The following is a 12523-nucleotide window of genomic DNA, read 5'->3' as shown; positions in this document are numbered from 1 at the left end:
AGAGTTCATAATAAATTTACCTTGGATTTCAGTGATTTCAATATAAAATGTTATTTTTATTGATAAAAGTAGTATATTGCTTTGTATTATATATACAGAAAATAAGTATTTCATTCAAATAAGCTTGATGTGATAACCGAATTTCGTTTTTTTAACTGTGATTTTAACTTTACTATTTTTGTGACGATGGCAACATCACCATAAAAAATTAAAAAAATTCTCAAAATAAATCTCGGAATGATTGATTAAAAAAAATTGAGCTCTATCTAACATTTTCATAGCTATATTGTATTAATTAATATTGTTTTTATTTAATCATCATAAATGTATGGTTTTTTATAAGTTACTTTACGAAAAGGAAATCATTACTATTGCTAATTTGCTAGTATAAGTATCCGATTGTATTGTCATATGACTGTCGACGTACAGTCGTACCAACATTGAAAAAAGTCCACCATCTTTGGGCAGCTGATATTTGTGTTATTGAAAGATTTCAGCAAAATAAAGGCACCAGTGACCCAAAATGGGCGCATCATTCGTTCCCATCACCGTTTTCACGGTTCTCTGGGGTGTGGTGGGTATCGTTTGCCCGTTTTTCGCTCCAAAAGGACCTAACAGAGGGTATGTACTTGAACTACATTTTCTTCGTATTACCTCATTCATTTCATGTATTCCGTGTTTAATTCTATCATTAAAACGTTTCAGGATCATCCAGGTGGTGTTAATGTTAACAGCAGCTACTTGCTGGTTGTTGTAAGTATGATTTCTATTAATTCTAAAATTACCAACGCCTATATGGTTTTCCCTGTTTTCTTTATACATACGTATACCAAAGCGTAAAACCCTGGGGCCTGGTTGAACGATCTCTAAACCTTATTTGTTTACTATAAAATTGTCCAAATAAATGACTTGGAAGTTCAGTTCAGTTCAGTTCCTTAAATGATAACAGCATACTTCTCTTGTGCTTAGAGAACAATAGATTTGTAATTAGCAATAAAATTTGTATGACGTCATATGATACTAGTTTAATATTACTTTCCATGTCTAGTAGTGTCATTCACTTTGTAGTCGCATCAATTTCAATAAATTGATCATATTGTTGGTAGTAATCACTATGATTGTATATTTTAAGCCTAACTTATGATAGATGCTCCACGTAAATCATTGAGACTATTTAAAGACACAATATATTCTGAAGGCACACAAATTTGTCATGGCAAGTGGCAACCTTCTCGTTCAATAAGGTTGATTTGTATTTTGTACATAAAAAGTGAAGTTCCGTGTCTCCAAGTGGGGTAAGGGGCAGATGCATTCTGCATACATCTGTTTCACTGATCGATTTTCTTTAGGGACAAGTAGTAGATCAGCCTTCTGTGTCCTGCCAGACCGAGACATTTTTTTTTTCTTAGTCTCTTCGGGAATTGAGCCAAGGACCCCTCGGTTCTACCCTCACATGTCAACCACTTTACTTAAGCAAGGCGGTCTATGTACATACTGTTCATTTTTTAAAATAAGATAAATAATAAAAATATCTTTATTTCACAACCATACAATTTATAAAATATACAATTTAGTTTATTTTTGATCAACAAATCTTGTGAATAAATATAGCCTAGATATAAAATAGTATGTCTATAAAACTATGTTGGTCTATAGCTGGGTATAGCTACTACATAAATATTGTAATTTTTTTTAAATACTTAAATACAATTTATTATGTACTAGCGGTCCGCCCCGGCTTCGCCCGTGGTACATAATTACGTTTTCTCTACATAAGAACCATCCTCGTACTTCAAGGAATATAATAAAAAAAGAATTATCGAAATCGGTTCAGCCGTTCTCGAGTTATGCGCTTACCAACACATTTTGCGATTCATTTTTATATATAAGAAGAAGAAGAAGAAGATTATCGATTGATTAATGCATAAAATTTTATTTTTAAATTAATTATTCCTTTTCGCTTTGAACCATGTATTAAATTCTGTGATTAAATTCATGACACAGATAGCACAGAACTTTGAAATTAAAAAATAGAATAAACAGTGAATGACGATGGATGATCTTCACTTTGACGATGGTGCCGACCTGCGGGTCTATGGGCGGCGGCGCGCGGCGGCGACTCGCTCTGCTCTCTCTGGTCGCGTTCGCGTTCAACCCCGTCTGTTGGCGCGCCAAGCAGCCGCTCCTTCATCTCGTGGATGTAAGGGCAACGCTGCATCGCGATGTAGAACTCGCGGACGCGCACCTGGATATACATTTAAGAACACTTTTATTTAAAGAAAAATAAAAATCATCTCAGAGAAAAATGCTATGTCGAGTATCAAGTAGCTTCGGTCAGTGAAAATAGATGTCGCTACTACACGCTATTGAGAAGAATTGAATCGCGCTAGCAAAGTTTTTTGTTGTATAATGATATAATTTTCTCCAATATCTAAAATAATATATTATGTATGAGCCAATCCTAATGTTTTATGAATTTTTGGAAAATCTGACATTTAGTCAGATTTTATATTATATTATATTATATTTTTATTTATTTATCTACCTTCACGTTTCTATAAGTATGTATATTGTATGTAATATAATATTTACTTAATAATATATGAATTATGAAGTATTAAGTATATTTATTTGTCTATTTGTATTCATTTGTAGTTTTTATTTAACTGCATACGATTTTCGCATAATAATTTATTTTCATATTAGCTTTCCGTTACAAATAAAGTAAAAGCATGTTTTTAATAAAAATCCTATCAATTTCAGCTGGCTGTGTGCATACATGGCGCAGATGAACCCTCTCATTGGCCCCAGATTGAACAACGAGACCCTCATATGGATAGCTCGCTCATGGGTAAGTGTTTTCGCATTTTCTTAGTTTTCTAGATGCCAACATAAAATTTTTTATGGTTTTTCTCCTAACAACCAACAAATCAAAATAACAACTATTGAAATAGGTAGGCCCACCCATTCCTATGTGATGCTGTTACCTAGTGAAAAGGAGGTTAATTTTTATATGTACAGATATAATACCCGCAGTGTCCCGTGGTTTTACTATCATTGCTTCTTGCCTACTGATCTTTGCGTGATGATATAATAGTCTATAGCCTTCCTTTGACCGCCTCCTTGGTACAGTGGTTGACGCGTGAGCGTAGCACCGAGGGGTCCTGGGTTCGATTCCCGGTGGAGACGAAGAAAAAAAAAATTTCTTGGTCTGGTAGGACACAGAAGGCTGATCACCTACTTGTCCCTAAAGAAAATCGATCAGTGAAACATATGTATAATGCATCTGCCCCTTACCCCACTAGGGGACATGGGACTTCACTTTTATAGCCTTCCTCGATGAATGGGCTATCTAACACCGAAAGAATTTTTCAAATCGACCAGTAGTTGTTCCATGTTCAAAGAATCAAACTCTTCAGCTATATAATATTAGTATAGATATATACAAGTGTGTTAGATAAAATTAATTTACATTCATAGGCAACAAAAATTATGCTTGTTGCTGCCTTCAGCATAATCACTAATTCACTACATAATAATTAATAAACAACAAAGTCGCTGTCTCTGCCTCCCAATGTATGCTTAAATCCTTAAAACTATGCAATGGATTTTGATGCGGTTTTTTGTAATAGATAGAGTGATTCAAGAGGAAGGTTTTATTATATAATTTATTACGTTTTAGACAAAGCGGGCGAAGCCGCGGGCGGAAAGCTAGTTTATAATAATAGTTTAATTTATTTGCTCGGTGAATCTGACGGCACACAAATTTGTCATGGCAAGTGGCAACCTTCTCGTTCAATAAGGTTGATTTGTGAAGGTCAAGGTGGTTTGTTTTTTTTAAAGATCGTTTAGTGAAACTTTTCAAAAATAACGCGTGGAAGTTTTAAAAGACAGGTGGTCCACGCAAATTATTTATTTATTTATTTATTTATTTAACACTTTATTGTGCAAAAAAACAAAATATACATAAAGGTTATAAAAAAATAAGATTAGAAAGCACAAAGGGCGGCCTTATCACTATGCAGTGATCTCTGCCAGGCAACCACGGGGAGAAAGGCAAAGAAGCGCAAAAAGTTGTCGGACAAAATAAAAACATATTTTTAGAATAGGGTAGAAATAATAAGAGAACACAATAAAATATATACACATTTTATACAGTACATGATATAAATACGTAAAAATGAACAAAAAAAAAAATATATATATAAATAATAATATTACTAATATTACCTAAATAAATATATGAAATACAAATATATCATAAGATACACATACATACATACACATATGCATACTGCATAGTAGTAACTATATAAATATTAAATATATATAATATATATATATAAATAAATATAAATATGTCTAAATAGAAGTATACTACATAAACTAATCCGAATTATAGGCAGTTAAGAGGAAATGATTACGGACATGATGTTTAGAAAAATTATTTTAATTTTTCTAAAGACTTTTAGAATTTTCTTGTTTTCTGGTTCTTTAACAAATGTGTAACATGAATACACATATTTATGTCAAAAGATGCAGATAAAGTAAACATCATAATGATAACTCAAAAACTTTAAGTAATATCTGAATCAAATTAAAGGTCCATGTCAAAAGAGGCAGTTTCAAAAAGAAAAGGTTATCCTACTAATATTATAAATGCGAACATTTGTATGAGGATGTGTTTGTTACTCTTTCACGCAAATTATACTGAACCGATTACAATAAAATTTAGCACACATATAGAGGGTAACTTGAATTAACACATAGGATAGGTTTTATCCCAGAAATCCCACGGGAACGGGAAATATGAATGAATGAATGAATGCTTTATTGTACACACCAAAATGATGAAATAACATTAGGTAAAATATACATAAATTGCACAATAGGCGAAATATGCGGGTTTTCCGTCGAAAACGCGGGCGAAGCCGCGGGCGGAAATCTAGTTAGATATATGTATAGGTAGTTAAAAATTACTACGCGCGTGTCAAATGCGGCTTAGTACGGTGTATGTGTAATGTTTTATTTTTTATTGTCTTAATTATTTTATTCAGCATTATTTTTATTAAATAGCTAGCTGTAGTGCCGCGCGGTTTCATTCAACACGTGCATCCAAATCTGACCCGTAGTTTTTTTCATGAAAGAGTAAATAACAAACATACATACATTCATCCATCCTTGCTAACTTTCGCATTTATAATATTAGCGGGAAGTAGAATAATGATTTTTTTTTTGTAATGTAAGCAATGTGCACTGCACAAATCCATAAACATTTGACTATATAAATATTTAACTATACGGCTGAGTCGGCGTGTCGCATAGGAACGTCTATCGCTGACCCTAGCGCATTCCCTTTTTATCCGACTTCAAAAAATGGAGGAGGTTATCAATTCGGCCGGTATGTTTTTTCTTTCGTTCTTTCGTCTGTTAAAGATGTTGAATATTTAAGGTTGAGTGTAAACATGCTTGCAGCCAAATTTTGACTGGCAACCTAGTTGATATATATTCTCCTAATTATAAATACATATAGTTACATAAAAATTCGGTTTTCAGCAAAAAACCGATGAACACACTAATCTTATATTTATAATTTTTATAAGCCAGCAACCCTTATTTGCGGCCGGATTTAATTAGGCAACCATATATGATAATAAATAGAAAAAAATTAGCTTTAATTTGATATATGATTCATAAATGTGCGTTATGAACGTAAAAATAAATCGAAATCATACCTGTTTGCACCAGGCTGCCAAGATGTTGCGGCCAGGTGAAAAGCGGCAACCGTGATTTTTTAGAATTTTTATATCATTTGACGTGATGTAGACTACATTTTATTCAAAAAACAAGTGAACGAATTTTTTTCCCAAAAATCGATTAGAAAAATTTTAATTAAACATGCTTGCGGCCAAATTTTGACTGGCAACCTAGTCGATATATATTCTCCTAATTATAAATATACATAAAAATTCGGTTTTCAGCAAAAAACAGATGAACGCACTGATCCTGCAGCCGGATCTCGTACTATAAGCTCTCGTACTATAATGATTTATTTTTGTAATGTAAGCAATGTGCACTGCATAAATCCATAAACATTTGACTATATAAATATTTAACTATACGGCTGAGTCGGCGTGTCGCATGGGAACGTCTATCGCTGACCCTAGCGCATTCCCTTTTTATCCGACTTCAAAAAAAGGAGGAGGTTATCAATTCGGCCGGTATGTTTTTTTTTTTATGTAAGTATGTACACCGATTACTCCGAGGTTTCTGAACCGATTTACGTGATTCTTTTTTTGTTCGATGCGGGATGGTGTCGAATTGGTCCCATAAAAATTTTATTCGGATAGGCCCAGTAGTTTTTATTTTATAAGCATTTGTTTCTGTATTTGTAAATGTTGCAAGTGCAAGTTTGAAGTCGGTTGTTTTTAACGCAGTTATCACTTGTCACGACGTAATTTTGTTTATATATTAGTAGCTGTGCCCCGCGGTTTCACCCACAGTGCTCCGCCCCTGTTGGTCTTAGCGTGATAATAATACATAGCCTATAGCCTTCCTTGATAAATGGATTATTTAACACTGAAATAGTTTTTCAAATCGGACCAGTAGTTCCCGAGATTAGCGCGTTCAAACAAACTCTTCAGCTTCACTACATAGTACAAAACAAAGTCGCTTTCTCTGTCCCTATATGTCCCTTTGTATGTTTAAATCTTTAAAACTAGGTACGCAAAGGATTTTGATGCGGTTTTTTTAATAGATAGAGTGATTCAAGAGGAAGGTTTTAGTATATAATTTACTAGGTTTCCGCCCGCGGCTTCGCCCGCATTTTCAAAGATAAACCCGCATAGTTGCCGTTCCCGTGGGATTTCCGGGATAAAACCTATCCTATGTGTTAATCCAAGTTACCCTCTATATGTGTGCTAAAATTCATTGTAATCGGTTCAGTAGTTTTTGCGTGAAAGAGTAACAAACATCCATACAAACTTTCACATTTATAATATTACTAGCGGTCCGCCCCGGCTTCGCCCGTGGTACATGTTTACGTTTTCTCTACATAAGAACCATCCTCGTACTTCAAGGAATATAATAAAAAAAGAATTATCGAAATCGGTTCAGCCGTTCTCGAGTTATGCGCTTACCAACACATTTTGCGATTCATTTTTATATATAAGAAGACTAGCGGTCCACCCCGGCTTCGCCCGTGGTACATATTTACGTTTTCTCTACATAAGAACCATCCTCGTACTTCAAGGAATATAATAAAAAAAGAATTATCGAAATCGGTTCAGCCGTTCTCGAGTTATGCGCTTACCAACACATTTTGCGATTCATTTTTATATATAAGAAGAAGATTAGGATTATTATTAGGATTAGGTTTTAGACAAAACGGGCGAAGCCGCGGGCGGTAAGCTGGTTATAATATAAGTATAGATGAATTGTAACCTAGAAGTCAGTTAGTATTTTACCAAAGTCACAGTCAGTCCAAAGATACAACAATTACTATGCAAATAACCTTGCATTTGAAACTGGGCTAAATATAAATTCATTCGGTTCGTTCACGTGATGTAGACACGAGGAACAGAATATAGATGCTTCAAGATGAGATGCTAATATCAATGTGAAAGTGTTTGTTTGTTTGTCTTTTACGTCGTAACGGAGCGATTTATATCCGATTTGAAACGAGAGTACGTGTGTTCTGACTAAGTTTTTTAGCTTTGTAGGTTACTTTTGACTGTGTGAACAGAATTTGATGATTCTTTTTTTTTTGATAGCTGGTGCCGTGTCACGATTAGTTTTTTGTTAAAAATAATTATTTGATGGGAGTTTTGTGTCTGGAAATAAGTAGGAGTCTTAGGCTGCATTTCAGTGCGTTGAAACATCTGATTCCAACGTGCGGTGTCTTTTATTTACTAGGAATAAGGCGCTACATCATTGTCAACTGTCAAGTATCATCAATACCCGTTCAGTGGTTTTCGCGTGAAAGGATAACAAACACACCTGTACTATTAATAAAATATGTAACTAGAAACTTAAAAAAATGTATCAAAATTGTTGCGTAGTTTTAAAGATACATAGAGAAAGACAGAAGTGACAGAGTTCTATGTAGTTATGCGTGTATATGTAAAATGTATTTATTTTTTAAATATTAATATGTCAAGTTTCATACTCAAGACCCGTCCGCACAATTTTCGTAAAAGTCTTTTTTTTAAATCGCTTTTTTTACATACGCTACGTTTTTCGTAAATGGGGTACCAATACAAAGGTTTTGTTTCAAGAATTAATATAGAGATTAGCAGTTTTCGCTTTCATACAATATCCATACATATATATAATATTACTAGCGACCCGCCCCGGCTTCGCACGGGTGCAATGCTGATACTAAATACACTACAGAAAAACTTTTAACGTTGTATATAAAAACATAGCGGCCCGGCCGGCCGGCCGGTACCGCTGCAAACGGTACGTCCCGCAATTTTTAAATCTGTAATATCTTCGAAAATATTCACTTAAATCATACGGTGTAAAGGGCCATATAGATCTATATTAAATGAACAATGTATTCAAGGTATTTAATTGGTTAAGGATTAATGCTGTATTGGTTAAAATCGCTTCGAAAATTAGCCATTATTTGTCGTAAAAAGTAAATGACAAAAAAAAAGTTATTGTGGGTTATCCATAAGAGATAGACATATGCCATCGCGGACTTTTCTGTAGACCTTTTCAATGTGTACAATACTTAGTACATTATTTTGATAAAACTCGTAGGGTTCAGCCTGCGTTTGCAATGTAAGCGGAAGAAATGTAATTATTTACGACATCACATTAGAAACCTCAAAAATAACAGTACTTCTCCACTATTTAATGGATGTTATTATACATATAAACCTTCCTCTTGAATCACTCTATCTATTAAAAAAGACCGCATCAAAATCCGTTGCGTAGTTTCAAAGATCTAAGCGTACAAAGGGACATAGGGACATAGGGAAATAGGGACAGAGAATGCGACTTTGTTTTATACTATGTAGTGATAAATGCGAAAGTAACTCAGTCTGTCTGTTACTCAATCACGCCTAAACTACTGAACCAATTCGCATGAAATTTGGTATAGAGATATTTTGATACCCGAGAAAGGACATAGACTACTTTTTAAAACTTAAATTATACTTTTTTTTTCCGGGAAAATGACGCAATCCCGGAAATCCTACGGGAACGGGAACTATGTTTGGTTTTTCGTAAATTACCGCGGCCGCGAAGCCGCGGGCGGAAGCCTAGTTATCCGATAGCTTTCCGCCTGCGGCTTCGCCCGCGTTTTCAAAGAAAAACCCGCATAGTTCCCGTTCCCGTGGGATTTCCTGGATAAAACCTAGCCTATATTACTCGTGGATAAAGTAGCTTTCGAATGGTGAAAGAATTTTTTAAAATCGGTCCAGTAGTTTATGAGCCTATTCATTACAATCAAACAAACAAACAATCAAAGTTTTCCTCTTTGTAATATTATTAGTGTAGATTATAGCCATACAAATTCCATATAATATGTACATCCGTGGTAATGCACTTTGATTCGTTAGGTCAGCTTGTATCAGATAAAAGGGCTGATAGACGTAGGAACTTTAAAACCGCGGTTTTAAAGTTCGCGTACTTACTCGGCTCGACGTCGGTGACACACGCAAGAGCTTGGTCAGTAGCTTCTCGCGTGTCACCGATATCGAATGTCTCTATGTCATCAACAGAGGGAATTTTATGTTATTCAGGAATTAAATATAGACTTTTTTAATTTAATAACCAGCACTTATTTTTAAGTAAATAGCATTCTAACAAAATAAATGTTCAAAAATTGAAGGATATATTTTCGTTTTTACTATTATATTTTGAGGGTACTTTACAAAAAAAGAGCGTGTGCGCCGAGCCCACGCGTCAGGAGTGAAACTTCCTTGGCGTGATTCAAAGATACCTTCGCCAATATTCAATTATATTATATTCATTCATATTAATTATATTAAATTATTTTCATAAAACTAAAAGAAGAAGACGAAATTAATTGAACTTTTGCACTTAGTAACACCTATTATAGCTAGACAGGCTAGGCTCGCGGCTCGCGGTGGTGACAGACGTGCGAGCGAAGGCGGGCTACGAGTAAAATTTCAAACATGTTGGATCTTCAACGAACTTACTCGACGGTTTTTAAGTACGCGTACTTGGGGTGACACACGAGCGAAAAAGGTCGTCGAGCCACAAGTTCGCGTACTTACTCGTACGTCTGTCACCCCTTTAAAGTCTAGACACGGTGCATTTAGATTTTAGACCAAACGAACATATAGCTAGAGCAAGAGCATTCTTTCGTGATCTTTTAGTGTAAAAGAAAACTCGTATTCAGTGATGTTCAGTATTAGAAAATTGCATAGAATCTTTTCGAACTTACTAAGCCCGGCCGTACACGGACTGCTCGAGCATTTAATGGCTGAGTGAGGTACACAGACTGCTCGAGCGGTCGGTCGTTGACTGCTCGAAGCTGTCGCTACCAACCGCGCAGTGAACAACGAAATAATGCTCTACGCCTGTTTACACTAAAAGAATTTGACATAGTGGAGTTAGAAATGAGCATTCGCTCGTTTGATCTGAATGCACCGTTAGAATCAAGTCTAGATATAAATTAATACCACGTGTGCGAGCGTACTTTGTTTTATTTAGCACGTGTAGATAAATATATAAGTAGATTATTTTAATCTATATCTCCTTACTAATATTATAAATGTGAAAGTAACTCTGTCTGTCTGTCTGTTACTTAATCACGTCTAAACTACTGAACCAATTTGCATGAAATTTGGTATGGAGATATTTTGATACCCGAGAAAGGACATAGGCTACCTTTTATTGCGAAATATGTACCACGGGCGAAGCCGGGGCGGACCACTAGTACTTAATATAATAAAGCTGAAGAGTTTGTTTGTTTGTTTGAACGCGCTAATCTCGGGAACTACTGGTCCGATTTGAAAAATTCTTTCGGTGTTAGATAGCTCATTTATCGAGGAAGGCTATAGGCTATAATTATAACATCACGCTAAGACCAACAGGAGTGGAGCCAAGCGGGTGAAACCGCACGGCGCAGCTAGTTATTTGTAATTAGACATTAATTCTGTTTGATTAGTATCGCGTGATGATACTTCTAATTATTTATATAATATGTACATGAAAAAACAGCTGACAAAAAGAAACTAAAGATTTTAACGGATTTTAAACGCGATTTATCATTTATTCATTACATGTATTAGTCTCCCCGTGACCACGCTCGCTGCATAGTGTGCGAAAGGTCGGGATAATAATATAATGTATAAAACGCGTTAAAATCCGTTAAAATCTTTAATTTCTAAATACTCGTGTAAAATCAAACCCAAAAAATATAAGAATACATACAAAAAGAATAATGTTTTGAATGTTTTTTATTCTTTAAGAACTTTTTTTTTGAAGGCTGGCTCATCTTAATATACATATATATAAATCTCGTGTCACAATGTTTGTCCTCAATGGACTCCTAAACCACTTAACCGATTATAATAAAATTCGCACACCATGTGCAGTTCGATCCAACTTGAGAGATAAAATAGTTTAAACATGTAGGTACCACGGGCGAAGCCGGGGCGGACCACTAGTAATATAATATGTACTGTTTAACTTATATATGAAAGTTGACGAATTCGTTTGTTTGCTTGAACGCGCCAATCTAAGGAAAATTTAAAGAATTATTTCAGTGTTAGATAGCCCATTTATCGAGGTAAGCTCATGCTAAGACCAATAGGAGCGGAGCAATACTGGTAAAACCGTGGGCCACGGCTAGTTAATTATAAAACACTGTTTTGTGTTTTTTCTTTATCGGATTTATCTTGCCAACTATCCAATCTGTCAACGTGCGGTCGAAGGTTCTTGACACCAAGATTTCTCGTTACCTAAAAAAAATACCTCAAGAATTTTTATACTCTGTGTATTTTAAATTTTAATCACATGTATTTTATTACAGGGCAACGCCTACACCAAGTAAGTGACATGAGAAACAAGCAGAAAAAAAAATTGTCGCAACGCTACGAAAAAAAAAAATTATCTGTATTAAAAACGCGGCAAAATGTGTGGACGAATGTTATGATAATTTTAAGGTTATATTTTTCAAAATATTAATACAAATATCAGTTGTTGAATTTATTATGATCCTGATTGAATGTAAGATGTAATTTTATTTATTATCCACAATTTATTAAATGAAATGTTTTATTATTTGATTCATGCCATTCCAATCACCAATTTATAATAAGTAATAATATGATAACATGTATTTAATTGTAGATAATTATGTTCAAATAAATATAGTAAATACTGTTTGTTTTTGTTTTATTTTAACCTGTATAAAATTAATTTTAAATATTTGGCATTTATTAATATTCCAAATTGTAGTGGTGAAAACTTAGAGCGTGAAAGTATGAAAATTGAGGAATAATTAACTTTTAATAAAAACTTGATCTGAAAAAAATCTTAA

The 12523-nt window shown here is 34.4% G+C and overlaps 2 protein-coding genes across 2 annotated transcripts in view; both read left to right on the top strand.

Moving 5' to 3' along the window:
- The window catches only part of Klp64D (kinesin-like protein 64D), a 153362-nt gene that overhangs the window by 85183 nt on the left and 55656 nt on the right, over positions 1-12523 (top strand). The window lies entirely within an intron of this gene.
- On the top strand, positions 428-12368 carry LOC149475950 (V-type proton ATPase subunit e 2-like). Its single transcript, XM_089713100.1, has 4 exons — positions 428-621; positions 706-753; positions 2764-2851; positions 12014-12368. Exons 1-4 carry the CDS (start codon positions 524-526, stop codon positions 12032-12034), a joined length of 255 nt encoding a protein of 84 aa, XP_089569226.1. The 5' UTR covers positions 428-523; the 3' UTR covers positions 12035-12368.

Source organism: Colias philodice, chromosome 29 (genome assembly GCF_061535455.1).
Source record: "Colias philodice isolate Cphi_HAF_F1 chromosome 29, ilColPhil1 Martin Lab GWU primary, whole genome shotgun sequence".
Classification (NCBI taxonomy): Eukaryota; Metazoa; Arthropoda; class Insecta; order Lepidoptera; family Pieridae; genus Colias; species Colias philodice.
This window is presented reverse-complemented; position numbering and strand designations above follow the sequence as displayed.